Below are 23,868 nucleotides of genomic sequence, written 5' to 3'. Positions count from 1 at the left end.
TTTTCTCCCCTCATTTTCTGCCTGAATTTTCTGTGTGCAGCTGTGGATTTGGCTGTGGTAATTGTACAGTATGTAAAGGCAGTTGGTGTTTAAGGGATTGTAACCAGCTGACTTCAGGAGTTAGTTCTTTCAACTGGCTGTCTATTAAAAGAGACCAATAGGAGATCCTGTTATGAGGAAAGAATGTAATGGGGTAAGCTATATCCCCTTAAGAGGTAAACCTCTTAAGTTTTTACCAAAATCAGTAGATTTTATATTTTGTAAATTGGGTGCATTTTTAATTGGACTTGAAATACACAGAAACCAATGTCAGAATCTTTCATATTTAGACTGGGATACTCCAAACAGAACTTTTTTTTTTTTTCCTTTTGCCTGCCCATTAGAAAGCCCAGATTTTGGAGACACTCTTCCTAGCTTTCCATTTTTTACCTTGCGATTTTGGATAACTTTATAAACCGTGCATTGTTTGCCTCTTCTGCTTAAGAGGAGCATGAGACTATGGGATTTTCAGAAGATGTACTGAATTCTTGGACTGCAGGGATCTGTGCAGGGGATTTATTACAATAAGCCAGACTTAAAATCTGCAATGATGGTGTCTCCGTCAAAGTGAATGAAAATTGTCAGGCTTTGATCAAGACTATCACGTGGCTTTAGCCCTGTGACCAGTGACTAAGAAAAGCAAAAATTTTACTTCGAGGTGGCATTAATGGCTTTCAAATCAATGAAATGGGGTGTAAGTCCAGTGATGGCATCTTCCTGGGGAATAAAGTGAGTTTATCGTGATCGGGCCCATAGTGACCAAAGCCCCAACTCAGTGATCCACTGTTAATGTGAAGGGGCAGGGAAAACCCACAGAGCCCCCCAACAAATGAGAACATAATAAACCAAACACAGTTTCAGAAGGGTATTCTTGTGAGCTACATACAATGAGTGACACCATTTTGTGAGTCTCACAGTTGAGGTAGGCAGAGGATATATGCACATTTTGGAACTACATGACACCACTAATAACTTTCTGTTTAAAGTTTCTGAGGTAAAGGAGGGATGTGTGTCAGTCTTATTTAGAAAGTACCCTATTTTGGACACTGATAGCATTGCATTGATAATAGCATTTGTAAGATAACGGGATTTGGTTCATCTTGTCTAAGCCCCGTGTCACTGTATAGAAAGAAGGTGGCAGAAGCTTTCTGAAAAGCAGAATTTGTATGATAGGATGAAATTTGAGGTTTGTCCTCAGAACAGCCTGCATTCAGATTCATTAGCACAGGATACCTCCCAGTAAATGAGATGAGAAGGATCCTGCTATGCCAACAGAGATAAACCCCAGATAATTGTGTAAACAATTACATGTCAGATTTTTTTTAATGACTTATTAATATGATCTGCAATTTAGCTGTGGTAGAATAAGTGTATTTATTAAATCTGTTGGAACATTATAGTGGGGTCTTCAGTTATTAGAGATAGGACCATCATAAATTAGGTTCGTTATAGGTTCTCTTGTTCCTATAATAATTCTTCATTTTAGTAAAATTCAGTTTTAACAGGGAATTCTTTGTATGTGTATTTATATGTATAAAAGGTAGTTGTTATAAATTAGTAAGAAAAATTATGTTCTTTATTAGAACACATGAAAAGTCTACATTTTTCATGATGCATAAACTGGCAGACAGTAACTGTTGTTGTGGCAGACACCCCAAGTTAACCTTTTTATGTTCTGTCCTGTACAAAAAATATTATGATCTAAATTTAACCCTTTATTTATAAATCTCCAAACCAGTTTAAGGGTTGGTTGTTTTGTTGTTTTGTTGTGGTTTTTTTTTAATTTGTTTTTGGGGGGGGGGGGGGGATGTTTGTTTGGGTTTTGCATCATTGTTTGTTCTGGGGCTTGTGTGTTTTGTTTTTGTTTTTTTTTAAGGAATATAATCCAGAGAACAGGACAGCATTTACCTTGTATTTTATCTCAGGTTTGCAATGAGTATACAGGAGAGCCTGTGTTTAGCCACTCCCTGCAGCTCAGAAGACTTTGCATATATCATGTTAAGCACCCACTGCCTTTAGGGAACAGATGGCACTGATGTGGTTCAGAGTGGTTATGGTCTTTTGAAAAAAAAAGAAAGGTGAGGTTTGTGTTGTGGAACAGGGAGGAGAATGGACAGGGTTGATGAACCCTAGCAGTTAAGGATTTGTATATATTAAAAGCGTGGTTAGGACTTCCTGAGGGCAGAATGGTTGATTTTTTTCTAGGTGAGTGCTAGATTGCAGGTTTATTTTTTTTATCTTTAGGATTTTATTTTTTTAAATTACTATTTCTTCTTAACGTGAAATGGCTAAAAATATCTGGATTTGTTTGGCGTCTAAGTGGGTTGGGGAAAGTGAAAGTTGAATACTCCCAGCCTTATCTTGGCATGACTGCAGTGTTTTCAGGATGAGGGTTATCTGTGCCATTAAGATCATTAAGTAATTCACAGAATCACAGATGGTTGAGGTTGGCAGAGACTGTGGAAGGTCATCCTGTCCACACTCCTACTCAAGCAGGGCCACCTAGAACCGGTTGCCCGGGACCATGCCCAGATGGCTTTTGAGTATCTGAGGATGGAGACTACAGCCTCCCTGGACAGCCTGTGCTCAGTCACCCTCTTGGTAAAAATAAATAAATAGTGTTTCCTGACATTCATACAGGATCTCCTGTATATTTGTGTCCATTGCTTCTGGTCCTACCAGTTGTGAAGGGCATCTGCAGCTCTAGGCAAGTTCATACAGGACCTCCTGTGTTTCAGTTTGTGCCCATTGCCTCTGGTCCTGCCAGATGTGAAGGTTGTCTGTGCAGCTCTGGGCAAGAATAAGATGAACATGTCTGTTCTGTCCAGTATCTCAGCCTGCATATGCCCACTTGTATGCAGATTAGAGCCCTGTTCTGCACATTATTCATGAGTTCAGATGTCAGCTTACATGAAGCAGGTTGGGCCTTACAATAAAATGATACCAAGGTACATACATTGAACACCATATAATGTCCTCTGAAAAATCCAGTGTGTTTTTCATTGTAGGGGCTCAGAGGTGCTGAAAACTTGACTTGTGTGTTGCGTGCACTTGCGTTCTCTCTGTTCTAGAATTGTAGTTGTGTAGATTATGTCGGAGCATAAAATAGATAAAAATGTGAGTATTTCAGTTCACAGGTTCTGAAGTGTTTCCTTCTTGGTATGTTCCTCTTTCAAGAAGTGCAGTCCTGATAACAGGACTAACTGAAGTGCTGGTAGTAGGAGTTGGCATCAGTCTCAAGGTAGAGACTAGCCAAAATATTGCTAAGGGAGGAATGATGAAAGAGCAGCACACAGCATTTCTCCATGTGTACAGTGTCAAAACATGATGAGCTATTTGGTGTAAGAAAAAGTTTGTGCATCACTACGAAAATATAATAGTGTTCCAATTTTTCTTACGTGTTTTCATTAGTGACTCTGAAAACAACACTGAATTCTCCTGAATGTTTTTTAGTTGGTGGTTATTAAGGTGGGAAACTGTCATTAAGAGTGTAGCTTACACAGCTGTTTGGACCCAGTTACTGCACCAGGAAACGTGGTAGCTGGAATGACTTTTTTCTTTTTTCTTGCCTTTTTTTTTTCTTTAATTTTCTTCAAAGATATCTCTTACAATGTTCAGCACTTATTTATTATATCTAGACCTAATGGTGAGAGATTTCAGATGTTTTAGAATTGTGCCTGATCTCTTGAAAGTTGTATAGACTAGTGCAGAAAGTATGCGTAGTTATTACTACTGTTGATAAGCCGTTTACTTGCCCCTTTTAGCTGATAAAAGGGAGATGCCACAGGCTGCAATAATTGACTGCTGATGTACATCATCAGTGAAGGGTGTCTTTCAGAAGTTTTGCCCTTTGGGAATATGTATATGAAGAAAGCAGTATAAGTAATGTGAGTCATTTAGGCTTTCATGACTAAGCCTAAACCAGGGGATTCAGCACTGAAGCTCTTGCATAACTGTCTGTCATAAGGACCCTTGAATTTACAAATTATAATTATAGCTGTGTGTGGAAGTACGCAGTAATGTCATAAATTAAACTGTGGTTGTTAAAATTGATATAATAGTTCAGGATTTCTTTGTTACCTGATACATACTTGTAGTATGTTTTGTGGCAAGCTAGACCTGCTTTCTTTTCAATTCCTTGTATAAGCAGGTGCAGCTAATGACTTGTAATGAAAATAGTACTTTATGAAGTCATCTTTTTTTCCAGTAATTTAATTATTTACAAGTTGCCTGTATTTGCTTTTTATTATTATTATTTCCTAGGGGAATCGGCATGTGATACATCCCTTAACAATAATTATTTCATGTGTTGTTACATGAAGCACTTATATGACTGTTAATTAAAAATACTAATCTTCCTTACTTGTGAAAGGGTTGGTAATTGGATATGGGTTTCTTGACCTTTATATCACTGATTCAGAAACAGTCCATCGTACCAGATGCCAAAGCATTTACTGTTTGAAATTTGCTTAGTAGTAGGTAAGGTGATCTTAATATAGTTTTTAGCATGCAGGTGTTTGTGACTCAGTAGCTATCATGGGAAGAATGTTTGCCATTAAAATAACATTTCATTTTTTTTGCCTCAGCCATCCTACTTTGGGGTCAGATAAACTTAAGCAAGCAGGATGAAAAGGGAGCTTGGTTTGCTTTTGCCTATTATATGGATTTTGTGACTTTGCCTTGAACTGGATTTAGAGAGAAAAAAAGTTTGTGTCTCTCTGTGCACAGAGACATCCAGTTCACTGTAAGGGCATGTCAGTAAGTCTTGATCCGTTTATGTTATCAGCAGATCGTAAATCCATAAGCAAAATCCAGGTAAAAAGGAAAGAGCGAGATAAAGTCTCAACTGTAGTCATTTTGGTCCATTCATAGTTTCCTGTCCTTTTGTTCATACTTAAAACAGTGTGGTCCTGTGTTAGGTTTGCAAAATCTCTGATCCCAAACCTGGGCAAGAGTCCTAGAGATAAGCCCTCATTTTACAGGTGCTGGTGTTGGGAGCCTGGCTTCTGCCAAGTGAGTGGCAGAGACAGGTCTGAACTAAAGTGTCTGTGAGCCAGCATGACATTAATAGCCTGTAGTACAGTGCAGTGTCTTGTCTGCCTTATGAGCTTGGCTGCAGCAAGCAGGGCATACATGGACTTGCAGAGATCCAGCTCACAGCATAAACCAAATGACTGACACTGATATCTGGACAGTCCAAGCTGGAGGTCTGGCAAGGTGAAGTCATGTCAGTTTTTCTTCTCTTCATGCCCTCAACAGTTTTGTATGAGTGAAAACACAGGTTTTGTGTAAGCTAGCTTCCTGGTAACACAGTTCATCACTGTGGTTTTGATGCCAGTGTGTTGATGATGTGTTCGGTGGTTTGTTAGCTCTGCCTCGTCACCTCCCTTTGGAATTTAGGGTATATGGAATGATGTGTAAGGAACATAGACTATTTCAAACTTGGGTATTTGCATTATCTATCTTAGGCAACATTGATAAATTTCAGTAATGGAGTACCTTGTTCATTCGAGCAAAAGTTAAGATGATGCATCATTGCTTAATTTAGTAGAAAATGTTTTGATACAGTATCAGACACGGCTAGCTTTGAGTACAAACCTATTTATATAGGTTGCCTCACGGTTAAAGAACTCCTTCAAAACTCCTAGCTGAAAACTGGGATATTAAGGGGATGTTACAAATATTGTAAGTCTGCTTGGTATTGCGAGATATCTTAATGTCACAGGGTTTTGTAAAGGCTTCAAAAAAAACCCAAAACAAACCAAACCCAAAAAAACAAAAACACCAACCACAAAAAAAAAAAACCCAAAACCGAAACAAGCAAAAAAACCAAAAACCCAACTCCTAGGCTCTTGGAATACTTTCAAAATTACACTAAATTTCATCCTGACATGTATGACATCTATTTCTCTGTTTTTTATCTCGGAGTTGTAACAGATGATAATGTGTATAGTAAAGGTCAGGGTTGTAAGTAGGGAAGTAGTATGTAGGGAATTTTCACTTTTGACAGATGTTTTGATTATACTTTGGGCATATTTCTTGGCAATAATGAACAGTTTCTTATAAAACTATTTAAAGTTTATATTGAATTCTGTTTATTTCTAGCTGTCTTACAAATGAACTGTATAATCTGTAATACTTTATAGACTCCTGTGCTTCAGTTACGGGAAATAAGATTTTCTCTACAGCTGTGCGTAAGAATCGGTGATAAAAGGAAGAATTATACTTGGGATTTTTTACTTTATGTTACTCCTTCACTATTAGTCTTTTCTTTGTACAATTAGAATGTGATCAGACTTTTTTCAGGGCTTACAACAGTATAATTATTTGATTTATGTAATTTTATTTAATGCTTTACATATGTCCATTTGTGACCCTGAGTGCATACCTCATAAACACTGGAGTGTTTTTCATACATAAATACTGTGGAGTGAGAGAGTTTGAGAATGCTAGTTGAAAACACTATTCAGATAATTTCAAGCAAGTTACTGCATACAGGTCTGCCAGCCATACGTCTGCATTATGTTCTCATATGGGAAGAGCAGCACGCATGCTGAAAGACTTCTTGTGTGAAGCAGTTCCCGAAACCCACATGGTAGTTTAAAATGTACAGGCTATCAGAATTTGTGCTTTCAATTTTATTAAAAAGTGTTCAGTGTTTCTGTTTGTGCAGCTGATGATGTGCAGTGTCTGCTGTTAGTCTGCTGCTAGTCATATCTCTGCATTAGTGTTCCATTTAAGCTTTCCCACTCTTCAGCAGGAAGTTAGCTTGCAATCAGTTGTAAATACTTAACCTGTTTGTACCATTACACTGAAAACGTGACTTTTTTAGTAGTGGATCAGTTGTCTGAAATCTTGGAAAGTCTGTGGTTGGGATTCTGTTTTTCCACTTTTTTTTTGTCTTACTAATGAAACTGGCAGCTACTCAATGTATTCAGGATTTTCTAAACTCTGCAGAGCATTATGTTCTGAATGTTTTTCAGATGGTTTATGGTACCCTATTTTGAATATCTCTTGATTCTGAAGTTCTGTTTTTTTTAACAAAGATAACAGTTCAGATCTGCAGAAGTTTTTAGCTACTGTAGGCTGACCTTAGAAATGAAATACGTATTCTGCCCCCTGGCGTGTTGTTGAGGACTGTGGGAGCGTATAATAACGTAAATAAGAGGTAGAGTTCAGTGATGAAATAAAGCAGCATAAAGAGGCAAAGACTAATACTGACTCACAGACTCTTGGAATGCAGATAAATGGTTGTCCATAGTAAGTAGTTAGGTCTCCTTCTGTAAATACTGCTTTCTGTTGGTAAGTTGTCATTTGGTGGAATGTTGTACTGCGTGAACTTGTTGCACAGTGCTGTGACTTGGGTGTTTTGTCCCTGGACAGAGTTTGAATGAATTTTAGTAGAGCAACTCTTATTATCTGCACTTTATGCCATGTTAATTCATCCCCATGTTGGAGCGTGTTTAAAGAGGACATTAGTATCCTAAATTTAGTAAGAGTTCTGTTTTATCACTGATAGCTAGCACACACTTCAGGCAGCAGCATTTTGTAAGTAAGTACTACAGGTAACTTCAGTATTCCTGTCCAGAAACTTCCTTGAAATTGAAAAGTTCCTGATGACAGGTGTATTTTATTGCTGTTTCAGTTGTTTACCTTTCGAAGAAAGAGATTTGCTGTGACCCGCTTTGTTCAGGGTTGCCAGTATGCTTTCTGCTTGAACCATAGAATCATAGAATAGTTAGGGTTGGAAAGGACCTTAAGATCATCTAGTTCCAACCCCCCTGGCATGGGCAGGGACACCTTCCATTAGACCGTGTCACCCAAGGCTCTGTCCAGCCTGGCCTCGCCAGGGATGGAGCGTTCACAACTTCCTTGGGCAACCCATTCCAGTGCCTCACCACCCTAACAGGAAAGAATTTCTTCCTTATATCCAATCTAAACTTCCCCTGTTTTAAGTTTTCACCCGTTACCCCTTGTCCTATCACTGCAGTCCCTAATGAATAGTCCCTCCCCAGCACCCCTGTGGCACCCCTTCAGATACTGGAAGGCTGCTATGAAGACTCCACGCAGCCTTCTGTTCTCCAGTCTTCTGTGTTGCTGGCAGATGGCTTTCAGTGAACCTCAGGGACAAGAAAAGTGGGGTTTGAGCAAATGCTTTCACAGCATTTCCAGAGTACGAGTTGAGGTAGAAAGGTTTGTTTATATAGGCCTTTTGCAACCTGCCATCAATATGGAGTCCTTTACTGACCATAGTTACATTGAGGGATCTCTTGTGTCAAAGTTTCTCTCTCTCTGAGTTGACATACGATACCTCTGTGGGCTGGCTGCTCCTTGCACAGTAGATGCATTCTTTGTCCTCCTCAGCTGGCAGCTTAAGTAGATATAAACCATTCAGCCGATTTCTTGCAACTTCTCTTAACATATCTATGCAACTCTCTTACTCCCTTAAAACTGCAGGGTCTTCCTTGACTTCTGCTTGGGCAAAGACCAGGCAGTAGCAAAAACAGGAGGGAGTAGTTTGAAAGGTCTTTCATGTCTTTATCTGCTTTTTTTTTTTTTTTTTTGCAACATGCTTGCCTTCCTTAACCAAGTGATGCAGGAAGTTAATTTCTATATTGGCACTTAAGTACAACTGTATCTGTTAGGTTATTTGTCCTTAGTGTTTTGACACCAAGCAGAGCCCCCAAAGAAGACCTTTCTTTTTCAAGAGATTTCCCATCAATTGTTCCTGAGATCCTAATAATGTGACACAAAAAAACTCGTGAAATACTGTATTCTCCTTGTTTTCCTGTGAGGTCCTACAGGTATTTGTCCTCATGCAGTTTGATACTTCAGATACCATAATTGGCTCTGTGGCAGCCTCTATTGCCATATTTTACCCAGAGTTGCTGTCACACTGTTGTAAAGGAACCAGAGTTTTTTGGGATTAAGTTTTGTGTCAAGAACACCTATAAAACAAGTAGTGCTATGCATAGCTATTTCACATTGTATGGTGAGTTGTACTAATGGCCCTAGGCCTAGATCTCATTTTGTTCCTATAAAACAGTTGTGCACACCTGTAGATAAAATTATGACTTCTGATAGTGATTCTGACTGGCTTGATTTGAGCAGTCATTGAAAAAATCCCTGTGCACTAAGAAATGCACGGCATCCCTGTGTATTTCTTCGAATAGCCAACTAAGAATATTGGCATCCTTATGTGAACAGTGGCTTTGTGCCTTGGAACTTTGCTGGATTGGAACCATAGCATTAATGGTGGTCTGCTGTTTGGCTTATTTTCAGGCTGTATTGAAATTGCTGCCTTGTCTTAAATGTGCATGCATTCTTACAACAAAACTTTTTTTTGTTTTAGGGATTTATCAAAGATGTTCATGAGGACTCGCTCACAGTGGTATTTGAAAACAAGTAAGTATAAAGAAAAATCATTTTAGTGTTAGGTTTTTATTTTGAGTTTCTGGTTTTGATGGTTTTTTTTGGTCTTGACATCAACAGGAAGTAGATTTCATAAGACAGGTACAGTTGTATGGACTCACTATTCACTATTACAGCTCACAGTCTCTTCTGGAATCACTGTCTAAGAATTCAGCTCATCAGTTACTTAATCCTTTACATTTTCTGGTATTATTACTGATGCCTGTATATGTGATGGCGAAATTTAATTAAAATAATAGTCAGGTGGCAGAGACCTGCTACTCTTATACTAAAGCAGAAAAACATACTAAACTAAAGCAACGTACCAAAATACTTCTGTTAAATGAACAGTTCTCTACATGTCTGATCTGAGGAATACTGATCAGTGTTCTCAACCAGAGAGAAGCAGAAGCATCCTGACAGTGATTGCTTTTTTTTTTTTTAACTGAAATGTGCATATCTAGTGTGAAGATCAGATTTTTTTTTTTTTTTTTTTTTGGTGGGAAATGAGTGCAAATCTGGGGAAAGAATTATCCATGAGGCCCTCTTCATTTAATACATAATCACAGCAGTCCTACTAGGAACTTGTAGTGGCAAGCCAAAGATAATGCATGGGCTGGTAAAGTATAAATGAATACCTGTTGTTGAGTGTTCATGGATTACCTGGAAGATTATTTTGGGAGCTACATCCTCTTTCCTGTTTCCCTTCCAGTTGCTAGGTGGAGATCCTAAAAATGTGTCTGCTTTTGATGTGGAAATTGTTACAAAACTCTGCTAGTGCCAAACTGTAGGTTAGTCTTTGAGCCCTTCTTCAAGAAAGATTGCTGGGTAATAAAGGTAATACTAGGGAGTATGTGAGCGTGTGTTTATAAACAGTGTTTTATTATCCTGAATATATAATCCTAGGGGGTGTATGTATGTGTGTGTGTATATATATGTATAAAAATAAGTCCCAGGAGGGGGGAAGTAATCCTAGGGTTTACCCTGTAAATCCAGCCTTTGTTTCTTTCTAACCTGTGTTTTCTAGCCCTTCTTTAATGAAAAACAGTTAGAGAATGAGTTGACAACCATAATCTGTGCTAACACTTAACTGAGGTTATTATGGAAGTTTGTTAGTACTGTCTCTTAGGTTTTCATACCCCCACCCCAAAACCCAACAAACAGAAAAAGTAAATTGGGTCTTTCATCCCATCCACGGCCTGAAGAGATATCTTCAGTTTTGTATTCAAATTCATATTGTTTTTCTTCAAGGTAGAAAGCTCTTTGCCTTCAAAGTATATACTTTCACATCAGAAACCAAGTAAGCTAAAAGAAGTGCCTGTGGTTCACAGCAGGGATCTTACTGTTGGCACATATGTTTCTAGTGTTTAGTATCCATGTGTTTTACAGAAAGTCTGTCAGCAGGCATGTTCCAAAAACAGTGAGCTACAATATACATAGTGTTTTGACCAAAAATATGTCTTACCAGGAAGTGTGTATATGTTTCTAGTCAAATTATTCTGTGATGTAAGTCTGAAAAATTATTGTTTACCAAGTTAAATTCATTAAGGCTTTAGTAGAACTGAAGCTGGTGAAAGTGGTGTGTCCTGAGTGTATCATTCTGTTAGATAGTGATCAGCACTAAACAAGTTAAAACATCAGCTCTGCTAAAGGCAGACTAAATGATCAGTTTGCATTTTCTTCTCATTAACCAGTCTTTAGTTACAATTATTGTAAGGTTGCCAAAGTTGGTGTACTGCCACAGACTGATAATGATGATTTTGTGGCCATAGCTGTAGTTTATCAAGGACATCTGCCCAGAGGTTCTTTGAAGAGATGTTTTTTGCAGGTAAGCAGGTGAGAAGGAGTGCAGAAGCCTCAGGAGCTGGAAACTTCTATTACGGTGTAAAACAGAAAATTGGATCTTCAGGTGCAATTTCATATAGGCCCATGGGAATTTGAAGCAGCCATATTGGAAGAAAGACTTCTCTCTTGTAAGAAGCATGCAGCTCCCTTTTTGTGTAATTTATGCCAGATATTTGGGATAATCCATTAAGCGTAAGTTCTGTCAGATCCCTTAGTAGGTAATTTGTAGCCAGTTAGGAGTCATTTCTTAAAACATCCTGTTTTGCATTTCAGCAGTGAGATACTCCAGTTTTGGTCTTTTTTGACATCAAAACTGTGGGTCCTCATATTTGGAGAACTGAGCCTTTTGTCCACTTTTCCACTATTTTATTAAAAAATACCAAAACATCTTGCAGCTGATAGGGGTAAGTCATTATTCATCTACTTGTAGTGGATGCAGTTCCTTTAGATGATTAGAGATGGAACCAAATTCAGCCTACTGCAACTTCAAGCAGATTTTATTGAAGGTACAAAGTGTTTTCAATCTCATTGTGGGCAGTTCATAACTTTATTTACACTCCCATTTGCACCATCTTTAACTACAAGCCACAGTTGAAATTCTCAAGAGAGAAGGCTCTGACTTCTCAAGGCTCATTTGAAGTTGCAACATTTTTGATCCTGTTATTCAGTTATGATTATTATGCTGTTTCTAAACTGAAGTTTTACATAACTTCAGTTATGTAAATATAATTGAATAATTGAAGAAATGCATTTTGTCAAGTCTTGCTATTTGCATTTGCATCTATGAGTGTAATAACTTCACAAATGCAGGAAGGGGGAAAGAAAGGGCCAAACCCTGAGGCTTGACCATTACTGTTGCAACAACGGCAACTGAATTGCAAGTGGTTTTTGCCAGCCTCATTCACCATTTCTGAGAAATAGAATGAGATTTAAATAACATTTTATGGTCAAAATACCTTCCAACTTCAACAAAAGCTATCCGTAATCTTCATGTTTTTTTCTTGTTTTTCTAAGTTGCACTATAGCTAAAAGAAAAATAGTGTATAATGATGGCTAGAGCAAAGCTATATGGATACCTCATGTTTTTATTAAGTGAGGTACTTGAGCATAAGCTGTCTTCTCAGAGGGAACACAAATGTATCCGTCTCGTAGAGAAACACCCTTTGCTCTTAATGCTGAGACTTATTCCACTAATGTATGCTGCTGTGTCTGCATGTATTGGGGGTAAGCAAGACCAATTACTTGCAGTAATCCTTATTTCAAGTTGGTTCTGGATGCTGTCTGTACCTGATGAGAACTTCAAAGTGGGCATAAATGGTGGACATCAAAATGTTTTAATAGATAATTGTTAAAGTCCCTCAGATGCTCTAAATTAGTATGTTTCTTTGAGGGGTGTTTTTTCCCCTGGTTTTATTTTAACCTGTGTAGAGTCTTTGATGGGTTTCTGACTTAAGAAGTGAGGAACAGCTGATGGTGTCCTGTGACATTTACAGAATAGAAGGAAAAGGATTTACAGGAGACCACAGAGGGTATGGATTGCTCCAGTAGTCTTTGTAAAATGTGCCTAAAATACACCTTTCTACAAGTAAAAGGCTTTGTAGAGCTAGCTACAATAAAAGAAATAGCCTTTAGGTGCAGGTAGGTAAAGTATAAGTTTTATATGCCTAGTAATAATTGCTACTGATAAGCAGCTATAAAGATAAATTTTTAACTGCATCGGGATGCCAGATGCCTCAATACAAAAAATACGAGTTTGTGGGTAGAAATGCAAAATTTTGTTAACAATCAGAGTCAGATTTCCATGATGCACTTAAAACATTCATGGTAAGCAGTTGAAATATTGAGGTGAAGAATTGGATGAATCCTGTGCAAAGATACCTTTATGACCTGGGTAAACTGGATGAACCCATTTGCCCTGCAAAGGTAAGCTTAAGTCTGTATAAAGGCGTTAAGATTTGAACAGTAGACATGTAAATGCATCATCTAACAGTCTTTTTACTGAGGTTTTATGAAAGCCATTTAGTGAACCCAGTCAAGAGTTTTCAGTTAATTTAAAAATATTGTCAGTAAATAACTTCCCAGATATTATTTTTGTTGACAGAATTGTTCTTTTGTGTGTAAAGCTTGCGTATGAGGAAAGACACTTGATTATATGGATAGCATGAGTGAGAACTCGGAGTACTAACACAAAACTGACAGAATGACAAAAAAAAACAAGAAATAATGTGTAATGTCTCTTCTTCAACTTCCAGTTGGCAACCAGAGCGCCAGGTACCCTTTAATGAAGTCCGATTACCACCCCCCCCTGATATCAAGAAAGAAATTGGTGAAGGAGATGAAGTGGAGGTGAGTTTGTCCTAATGAGCTCTCCTGATAGGTAATTGATAGTCCATTAAAGTGGTGATGGCAATTTTTAAGTGCGTTACCAAAGTGAAGATTTAAAATGGAACATGTTTCCAGTAATGGTTTTATTAGTCTGTCAGTGTAGTTATCTTTAGTAATTAGTGTAAGTTCTGCTTTTTGTTTTACTTGTTCTTAAAATCAAAGTAATGGGCTTATTTAGGATTCCTTTATAGGTACTGGCTAATTATTTCTTCAACAGTGTAGTACAGGTGCTGGGTTTTTTTGGTTAAGTACCTGCTGTTTGTTGTCATTGTGAGAGGTTAAATGTAAAGGATTGCTTTCTTCTTGCTTCTACAAAGTTTCTTATTTAGTCTGCATTCTAATTACTTTGGCCTGTTAGAAGTCTATAAGGAGAAAACGAAACTTAGAGAAGATGAGGAAAGTTTCAAAAGTCATCTGTTCTGTATCTGATCTTGCATTAACTTGGTAGGGTTTGTTAAAAATTGAATATGTAGTCATATGGTAACTTAGTTCATTTCACTAGCCCTAGATATATCAAGCAAGCCAAGGACGAAACAAAAGTCTTAATTGTTGAGTTACTTTTATGTGTGAACCTTCAGTGTGAAGACAATGTCTGAATTTAGTGAGGAAGTACTCCAAAGTAAGTGTTGAGCCAAGGTTTCCTCTAGAAATTTCTGTTGAATTACCAGTGGTGTATGCAAATGAAGTCTGTCACAATCCTTCTCATGGTGCAAAATAATAAAAAGTTATGCAAGAAGCATGTGCCTGAGTAATTAATACAAAAGTTACTTTTGTGGAGAATACCGTGCCATTTTAATGAAAATTGAACCAGTTGCAGTGTTCATTCTTCATTGTTTGTGCTGGCAAAGTGAATTGTGTATGTGCTGTCAATGTTTCTTAATGTTTTCATTTTCAGGTTTACTCTCGGGCAAATGACCAAGAGCCCTGTGGCTGGTGGCTGGCAAAAGTTCGAATGATGAAAGGAGAGGTAAATTATTTTAAAACCTAGTGATTTCATGCCGTTGTGTTAAATACATTAAATATGAAAGGGCTTTGTGGTGGAAGGACTATGACGGAAGTACTACAAGTACAAAACCGTGACAAGAGTTGTAACCTGAGATGGCTTTGCAATGACCCGTGCTGCATTACACAGCTGAAGGGTTGTGTTTTTATAGCTGAGCAAGTTGCTTCCATGATTAGTAGTTTAACTACTTGGGGGACTGAATGCATGCAGAAGAACAGGGCTTCTAACAATCCTGCTTTGTGACTTGAACTTGATGCTAAAAATTAAGTAAAGCATTGCACTTCACCTGTGGTTGAAGTATTTTTAAATTTCATAAATTAAGCATACTGTAGCTATCTCTGTGTTGCTGTGGGTTCTTTTTTGTGTGTTTCTGAGTGTAGCATAAAGACAGGGGTTAGTTGGTTTGCTTTATACATAGGTCAAAGTTTAAATTTTCCTGTTGACTTAGTTGCAGCTGCAAAGTAACGTAGACTTAGCCACTTAAATAGAGCTATGGCAGTGTCTCATAGTCTTACTAAAGCTTTACTTTTTTAAATGACAGCAAGAGTATTTAACTTAATAGTAGGAAAGATACTGTCTTTCAGTGCTTTTTCTGTATGAGATTACTAAATTGAAAGTAAACAGGGTTAAGGAAAAAAAATGTCCTATTTCTGATATGATTTTAAAAAACTGACAACAAATAGTAGCTGCTGTTGAGTTCTGTAGGGGCAAGGTAAACAGTTATCAGTGTCTTGATCTTTGGATGAACAGCTTGTTAAGAGAATGAGAGAAAAGGAGACGTTTGGAGCTAATCTTCTTCTCTTGCATGTCACAGGAATTTTGAATTTTACCATCAGTTACCTTTCAGTGCTACTTATTTTAGAGAAAAGCCTGAAGAGAATTTTTTTTAAATTCTGAATTTAAATTCCATTGTATCCATATCTTAATTTTCGAGTATTTTGATGGGGGGGGGGAATTGTGTTTAGATGGCTGGTGTCTTCATACAGCATTGCCAAATTATCTGTTCTGTGGTATTGTCCCCCACAAAACCTCTCACTTCAATTTTTGCTTCTTTGTACAGTCTTTAACATGGTTCATTGGGAAAAAATACTCAATTTTCCCCCTCAAATGTGAAATTCACAAATAACCCGTATGTTTAATGACTGTTAGCTTTGTGATTGTTCTGATAATCAGGTTTATCTTTCACTATAGCAGCTAATCTTTTTAAGCATATATTGGTAGTTCTCTTAAATTTAGTCTGGTTAGTATTTATTTTTCATTATTATTACTTGTTTTGTGATAAGTTCCAAAGCAGCTTTATATGATTAGGATGATAATTGGGGCTCTTCAGCCTGGAGAAGAGAAGCATTGTGGAGACCTCATAGCAGCCTTCCAATACGTGAAGGGGGCCTACAAGGATGCTGGGGAGGTACTCTTCATCAATGACTGTAATGATAGGACAAGGGGAAATGGGCTTAAACAGCAAAAGTTCAGATTAGATGTAAGGAATAGGTACAGGCTCTTTACTGTGAGGGTGATGAGGCACTGGAACAGGTTGCCCAAAGAAGTAAGTGGTAAATGCTCCATCCCTGGCAGTGTTCCAGGTCAGGATGGACAGAGCATTGGGTGACGTAGTCTAGTGTGAGGTGTCCCTGCCAACGGCAGTGGTGTTAGAACAGGATGATCTTAAGGTCTTTTCCTAATCCAAACCATTGTGGTTCTGTGATTCTATACCTAAGCTAAACTTGAGCTTAAAATTGGAAAATAGCAGGTGAGAAGGTATGTCATGACCTTAGTGATTTACTTTTTCCTGACACTGGAGTAAATTAAGTGTGTTAACAAAACCAGATCCCAGTTTTCAGGGAGGAAGAGAAGAAAGTACTGCTGCACTCCTAAATAGCATCTAGCTGGAAGGGAAGATAGGACAAGGCTGCATCCCTAATACAGAGCTGGGCTTTGGGGATACTGTGCCCACAAGCTTTTTTATGCTTGTATGTGAAATGGAAGTGTAGGAGTAGATTATTGGTGCCTGTTAAATCTTCTTAATTTTCTTGCCTTCCTCAATTTGGGATAGTGTGTATCAAAAACATTGAGGTTTTATTGTCCTTTTGATCTTGCATGATTAACAGGTAGTTAGTCCATTGTATCAGTGTATTGGGGTTTCTCCTGGTGCTTTTGGGGGTTGTGTTTTTTTTTTGTTTTGTTTTTTTGGGGGTTTTGGGGTTTGTGGTTTTTTTTGGGGGGTTCTGTTTGAACTATTGGCAGAGCAGATGTTTCTGTGAAGAATGAGTAAAATTTGCTTTTCTGTTAGGTATTTTTTAGTATTAGAGCTCTTGCAAATACTTTGAACTTTGGAACTTGAACTGGTCTAAATTATGAATTTGAAGAGGAATGGGCATGAGGCAAATCAGTCAAAGATGCTTTTGTTGGGGACTGAAATTACATTGATATGCTGCCCTGCTCTCACTGAGGTATCAAATGAGTACTGAAGTATATCCAGGTTCATTTATGTAGAGCTGTAGTATTGCATCAACTCAGATTTATGTTCTAGTCTATGTATTTGTCTTGTACTTTCTTGGCGATGCTTGGTAATGTTACTATGTCTTTGTTGCTCCTTATTTAAGTTAAAATAAAAATTATATTCTTCCATAGTTTTATGTCATTGAATATGCTGCTTGTGATGCCACTTACAATGAAATTGTCACTTATGAACGACTCCGACCTGTGAATCAAAATAAAACTGTCAAAAAGAACACATTTTTCAAGTGCACAGTGGATGTTCCTGAAGATCTGCGAGATGCGTGAGTAGCTCTGCACCTTTTAATAAGGCATTTACTGTATTTGCGGGGGAGGAACCTTGCTTGGCTTATATTTGAGACCAGTGTACAGGTCCATGAGAAACTTGAGGGTGGCTGTGACACTGCAGTAGCTGGTTTAAAAACTACTGACTGGAGTCTGAGCCTTTGGGGTGAGGACAAAAAGGAAGTTCTGAGACAGGAGCTTCAGGTCTTGCTTTAGTCTTGTACAGGTGATACGCTCACAGGGAGCCTCTGATACTGAGACTTGCCAAATAACCACGCTGGCATACAGTTCACAGAGAAACATCCTCTGCACCCATGTTAAGGAGAATGGGTATTTTCCAGTTTCTGAAGTCTGCTGAAACATTTTTAATAGTACACCTTCTGTTTAGATGCAGCTTATCGAAATAGCAATCATTTTGTCTTCTTAGGTGTGCTAATGAAAATGCGCATAAAGATTTCAAGAAAGCTGTGGGAGCATGTCGAATTTTTTATCATGCTGAAACTGCTCAACTAATAATACTGGTAAGTTATTATTTATGTGTAAATGTTGCATGAATTTTCATTTATGGGACGTATATAGCCAGCTGTATATCCATATGGAAAAAGGTTTAGCTTGTCAAGTTATGTAAATTGTGAGAAATCTAATAGAAGTAGATATGTCTACATTTAATCTTTGGGGGCAGGCCTTTTGGAAGGGCTACAAATACTGCATTGCATACAGTCTAAATTTAGAAGCAGCTTTCAGTCTCATTTTTATGACTGAGTGACGTTTCACTGATTTGTGGAGGTGGCTCAAAGCTAACTCTGCGTTCCTTTGCTCTGGACCAGTAGCTTTCTCCCTGTACTGTATTATCCTGTGCACTTCCACCTACAGCTGTGTTTCCCTGTGAAGAACTGCACCAATTTAGCATAGCCTTTAAGGATTTGTTCACTTAGATGCTTCTGTGATGGTTTTCTCTTACTACATAGAATTTTTCCAGCATTAATTTCTCTTCAGAGTTCTGTTTACTTAATCTTACCCATTTGAACCTTGTGCTCAAAGATTTTCCTTGCTTATCTTTTTAGCTGTGTCATTCAGACAGCGAGTAACATATATATGGTAGAATATTTTTGGGGGGGATCATAAAGGAGAAAGAGTCACCATGTATCTCCAGCAGCAAAATCTTCAGATTAAAATATTCTGTGAGTGAGAAAAGGAAATTGTTGGTTTGTGGAGATGGTGCTGAGTTTCTTGTGCTTTGTTTTGAGGAAGAATAACGTCTATGTAAGTGCTGGAAATTTAGATAGTGTATGATCTAGTTTAAACTGGTTCATGATATATCCTCTAAATGTGAACTTCCTTAAAAAATGAAAGTTAACGCTCTTTCTCTTCTGCAGTCTGCCAGTGAAGCAACAGTGAAGAGAGTGAATATATTGAGTGACATGCATTTGCGCAGCATTCGCACCAAACTTATGCTTATGTCGAGAAATGAAGAAGCTACAAAACACTTAGAAGTAAGCCATAGCTTGTAATTCTTGTTACTTGAAACTTGAGTACACAACTGTATGTCGCACAGAGTGCATGTGGATGAATCTTATTTTGTTTTCCCTTCAGTGCACAAAGCAGCTTGCTGCAGCATTTCATGAGGAGTTTGTAGTCAGAGAAGATTTAATGGGACTTGCTATAGGAACACATGGCAGTAACATACAACAAGCCAGAAAGGTTCCAGGAGTTACTGCCATTGAACTTGAGGAGAATACTGGTACTTTCAGAATCTATGGAGAGGTAAGGGGGAAACTTTATATGAATCTGGTGAGCATTTTGCTCTGTATCTGCTTTAAGTGGTGAGAGGTGTATTTATGAATTTAAGAACTGGAAATAGCTGATAGTTATCTGAGTGTCTATATAGATGTTCACAGTATGGCAGCTTGTACTATGTATATTTGAAATACAAGACTTCTTACACGGGTCACCACTGCAATGATGTGTACTGTCCTAATCACTCCATGTGCTGTTGCACAAATTCTGTAGCAGCTGCACTGTACATCTCAGTCAACCTGGCGGAAGTATTGCTGCTACTTTACTTGGTTGCAGATATTTTTTTCATTCCCTTTTTCTGTCCCCCTTCAGATGTGTATGCTGCTCTTGTTGGTTCTCACCTACCCTCCCTTTCAAGTTCATGTGTGTGTTGCTGTGTGTTGTCTGCTCCTCTGACCTAGACATACGTGTTAAAGCCTCTATCTGCTGCTTCTAACCCTTTTCGTTTTGGCAATTTAATGCTGGCTTTGGCAATATAATACTGTTTTGCTCAAAGTTAATTCCATTTGTATGACTCTTATCTGATGTGCTTTAAATCTCCCAAGTGCCTTAAAATGTTCCTGGTGTTTAGACCAAAACAGTGATCCATGTAGGAGGCAGAAGTCACCAGGGCATTGTCAGAACAGTTTCTGAGGGTTTTTATCCCATGTTACTAACTCCATAGGTGTCACTAACACCTGAGTCTCTGGTATTAACACTTTCAGAAATCCTTGGTTGTCTTCAAGACCACAGATTCCTGAAATAGAATTACGCTGTGTGCATGTTAGTAGTAGGTCCTGGTTTTGATGCAAGGGTCAAAGGAAGTTACGTTTTTTTTGTTTGTTGTTTTAGGGGTTTTTTTGGTTTGTTTTTTTTGTTGTTGTTTGAGTTGGTTTGTGGGGTTGGGGTTTTTTTTTGTTTGTTTGTTTTGGAAACCTTAAAACACTTCCAGGGTATCAGGGTGACAACAGATCCTTTGATCTAGTACTACACATAGTTCTTGAAGAGGATTCAGGCAAGTTTAAATGCAGTAGAATGTCTAGTGTATTCCAGTTTCAACCTCTTTAATATGAAGGATGTGATGCTGAAACCTATGGAAAGGTTATGACTGTCACCAGCCTCTTACAGTAGTGCAGACCAGTGATTATAAATAGCAGATGCCCCTAAATAAAAATGCTTTTAGACACATCCAGCCTTGTCCTTCCTAGAAGTGATAGCTGCTTCTGAAAAAGCCATGCAACCTAAATATTCCATGTGATGAGGGCTTCAGAATTTGGGTATGCTTGTCCACTCTTTTTTGCCTCTTTTCAAGTTGGCAAGCAGCCAGGCCCTCATGGCTGCATACATGGGCAGACAATTTTAGGCTGACATATGTGGGAGTAGTGATCCAGTGTCCTTGACATTATAGTCAGGGTCTGAGGAACTCTGTAACTAATATTTTTTTATACAAATAAAAATTCAGTCTCAGGGACAGAATCTTTGAGGGGAAGGAACAAAGGTACAAATTTTTAAGAACATTGAAAGTCTGTGTGATTAGAAGGAAGCTAAACTGTACAGGATGCTGCTCATGCTTTTCTCCTGTCTGGTCAAGACCACTTTGGTTTCAAGACCCTTCTGTTCTGCCTAAACTGCTGCTTAATACCACAGTGCTGCAAACTTCAGAACTTGGACAGTGAATTGCTGTCCGAGATCTTCCCCTTCCTCAGAGAGGGTAGAGTTATATCAGAAACAGGAAGGTTTCTCTAGAACTTTGTTACAGGCAAAATTGAATTGCATTCAGTTCTCATGCAGTTCTTCACTTGAGCTTTGTGCTTCTTACACCATTTTGAAGGTACTTAACTGTATGATAACCATCCCTTTGGATAGAAGGAGAGCAAGATCCTATCTATCATGGCTTTTTCAGGAGACTCTTACTCCTTATTTTGCATTTGGAGAAAACAAGAAAACTCTTTTTTCCCTTTGGAGCGTTCATTAGGTCAGTTTCATAGGAGACCAGTGTTTTCTTTTCTTGAAGAAAAACTTGTTATCACCATGGAAACAGCATGTTCTCTACTGTGACTTGGGAGGACTTTGTCTTTATCTGCATGGGGATAAAACTTTGTCAGATGATTCCCACAGGTAGTTTTATTTTTCTGTTTGGGAAGGTCTAAAAGAGCTTCCAAGACTTTGAAGAGACTTTTGAAATCTTGTCTCAGGAACTGGTGTGAAACTCCCGAGACAGATCCACAGTTTGTAATACAGTGCCCTCCACCAGCGTGTAGCCACTAGATCTATGCTAGTGGCTGTTGCAAAACATTTTCACTAAAACTTGCAGCCATACAGTTCTCATTTCACACTCATTTAGAGCTGTCTTGCTACAAAAATGGTAGGTATAATGCTGAGTTTGAAAAAATACCCTGCATTTAATCCTTCTATTAAAGGTCTGTATAGCAATGTGGACATGGCTTGATTATATGGGCTACTATATGAAGTAACCAGAGCGTGGATAAACATGTGGACTGTAATGCAAAATTAGAAAAGTAGCTACTAGTAACTGGAATCCTTTGAGGTCTTAATCCATGTGCACACTAATTTTTAGAGAGAGAGAAATTATTTTTCTTTACCTTTTCTGAATTGACTGGGAGGAGCTGAGAATATGTTGTCTAAATCAGCTTTGTATGCAGTCTTCTCATGCTGGTGTGTGAATGAATCCTACAGGTTGCACAGAAAATTCAGAGTGCTTGTGGCAAAGTGCAGTTTGTTTATTTTGTCATCCTGCAGTTTGTTCCTTGCAGTTGTTTATTTTGTCATCCTCACTCTGCTTTTGTGAAAGCAGTTGCTGTTCCTTCATCTTTATTTTGGAAAGAATTGATGAACATGCCTCTGAGGCAGGACGTTGTGAACTCTTGAGTTGATTGTGTCCCATTTGTAGAGTTCATTGAAGGTGAAAAAAATGCTAATGTGTTTTGAAGTCTGTAGCATTTAGCAGTTACTGTGAGTATGCAGCATAACCTCTGCTCCCTGCAAGGACTTCCTGTTCATCTGTTTTCCATGTTTGATTGCTTGTATCGTTATCTTGAAATCTAATTTAACTGTTTCTTTTGCTGTCATTTGGCTTCTGCTAGAAGTAGAGGTTTATAATTTTTTTGTTCTTCTGAAACGTCCCTAATTTGATTGAAAGGTGCCAGAGCTGGTGGTACTCTTTATTTCACGTATTACCTAAAAAATGGTAGATGAAAGGGCTGAGGCATGAGCGTAAAATGGAAACTGTGATCAAATCTTTCATTACTGACCAGATGCTGATACTTGTTCCTTAATTCTGCACTTCCGCTGTTGCTGATTTGAAACTTTGTTTCTTCTTTCAGCATCTGTAGAGCATCAATTAACTGTCAGTTAATTTCTGTCATTTAATAAAGCTGTTAGAGAACATCTGTAGGAGTTCTCCCCACTAATGAATGATGCTGTCTGTCTTGGGAAATATTGTAGATGAACTGTGGCCAGAAACCAGCATTCTGGGAGGAGAGTGCCTTGGTTGTAATATTACTTGCAGTGTAGAGGCGATATGATTAGGACAGATTTCTAAGTGCAGTACACCATTTTGGCAACCCTTGTGGAGTTCAGGTTGCACTAGTGTCATTTCCCTGCAGTTAGAAGAGGGTGTTTGTCTGAAGGTGCTGGTTATTCAGGCTTAGTTTTATGTCAGGTATAAGATGGGAGAGAAACAGAAGAAGAAAAATTTTGTGGAGAAAATGGAAAACTTCCTATCTGTAGCCAGCCCTAAGCAGTCTTGGTGTACCCTATCAGTACACTCCAATACTTTTACCAGTGCTGTTGCTCCTTTGAATCCCCAGTTTCCTGACTGCTGGCAAGTTCTCCCGTTGAGCTCCGTACTCTGAACATAGCCTCTTAACCTTTCTGTAGTTTTCCTCCATCTTTCCTGATGGTAGAGGTGGGCAAGCCTTGTAAGTGTGTGCAGACTTACAGGAGTAGCTGCATTTGACACTTTCTCAGTGTTTATTCACTGAGGATTAATGTGTATTTGCAAGCAGTACTTGGTATTAAGACGAATGCAAAATGGATCTGTCTGCTATAGTAAAGGCTCTGTGACTGATTTTTTTTTTGTTTCTTTCTGTCCTCTTCAATACTGAAGAACAGAAACTTCATAGAGGAAAGAGCTTGCAATGGCTGTTCATTTAGCATATTCTGAAAAATCAGTACACTTTGCTTATGGAAAAGGCTGTAGAGCTAGTCACTGCTTACAGTGAGCCTGTGAAGTTCTGTGGAGAGCTTGTCCTTCAACCTTGGAAGTGTCTTATCTTTATCAGGTGACATAATCTTCAGACACTGTCAAGAGACAAATGAGCCTAAAATTCATTTTCTCCTTCGCCATTTTTCTTCATGTTCTGGATAATAGCGTATTGCATGCTTAAAATGTTTAAAATTGCAAGACAAATTTACATTGCAGACAGTACTGATGGTAGCCCAGTTTCTGTGGAGGAAAAACTGGGTGCTTCCAAAGCAGTTTTGAGGAAAATGCAGAGACTAAACTAGAGTTTTATGGTTTCCTCATCTGTCATAGCCATGTAACTACTCATTCACTGTAAAGTCAGGTGAAATGAGATACATGATCTAAAGTTTCTGTTAACATA

The 23,868-nt window shown here is 38.3% G+C and overlaps 1 protein-coding gene across 2 annotated transcripts in view; it reads left to right on the top strand.

Moving 5' to 3' along the window:
- The window catches only part of FXR1 (FMR1 autosomal homolog 1), a 38,094-nt gene that overhangs the window by 980 nt on the left and 13,246 nt on the right, over positions 1–23,868 (top strand). For both annotated transcript variants that reach the window (XM_057400445.1, XM_057400444.1), the window contains exons 2-8: positions 9,392–9,444; positions 13,548–13,641; positions 14,576–14,647; positions 17,315–17,463; positions 17,892–17,985; positions 18,841–18,957; positions 19,058–19,228. In XM_057400445.1, coding sequence (XP_057256428.1) covers positions 9,392–9,444; positions 13,548–13,641; positions 14,576–14,647; positions 17,315–17,463; positions 17,892–17,985; positions 18,841–18,957; positions 19,058–19,228 — 750 coding nt within the window. The remainder of the gene's footprint in view (positions 1–9,391; positions 9,445–13,547; positions 13,642–14,575; positions 14,648–17,314; positions 17,464–17,891; positions 17,986–18,840; positions 18,958–19,057; positions 19,229–23,868) is intronic.

This window comes from Pezoporus wallicus, unplaced genomic scaffold (assembly GCF_028554395.1).
Source record: "Pezoporus wallicus isolate ANWC-B61680 ecotype Strahan unplaced genomic scaffold, APGP_CSIRO_Pwel_v1 contig_6897, whole genome shotgun sequence".
NCBI lineage: Eukaryota > Metazoa > Chordata > Aves > Psittaciformes > Psittacidae > Pezoporus > Pezoporus wallicus.
The sequence above is the reverse complement of the archived record's forward strand: the minus strand, read 5'-3'. Positions and strand labels throughout refer to the sequence as shown.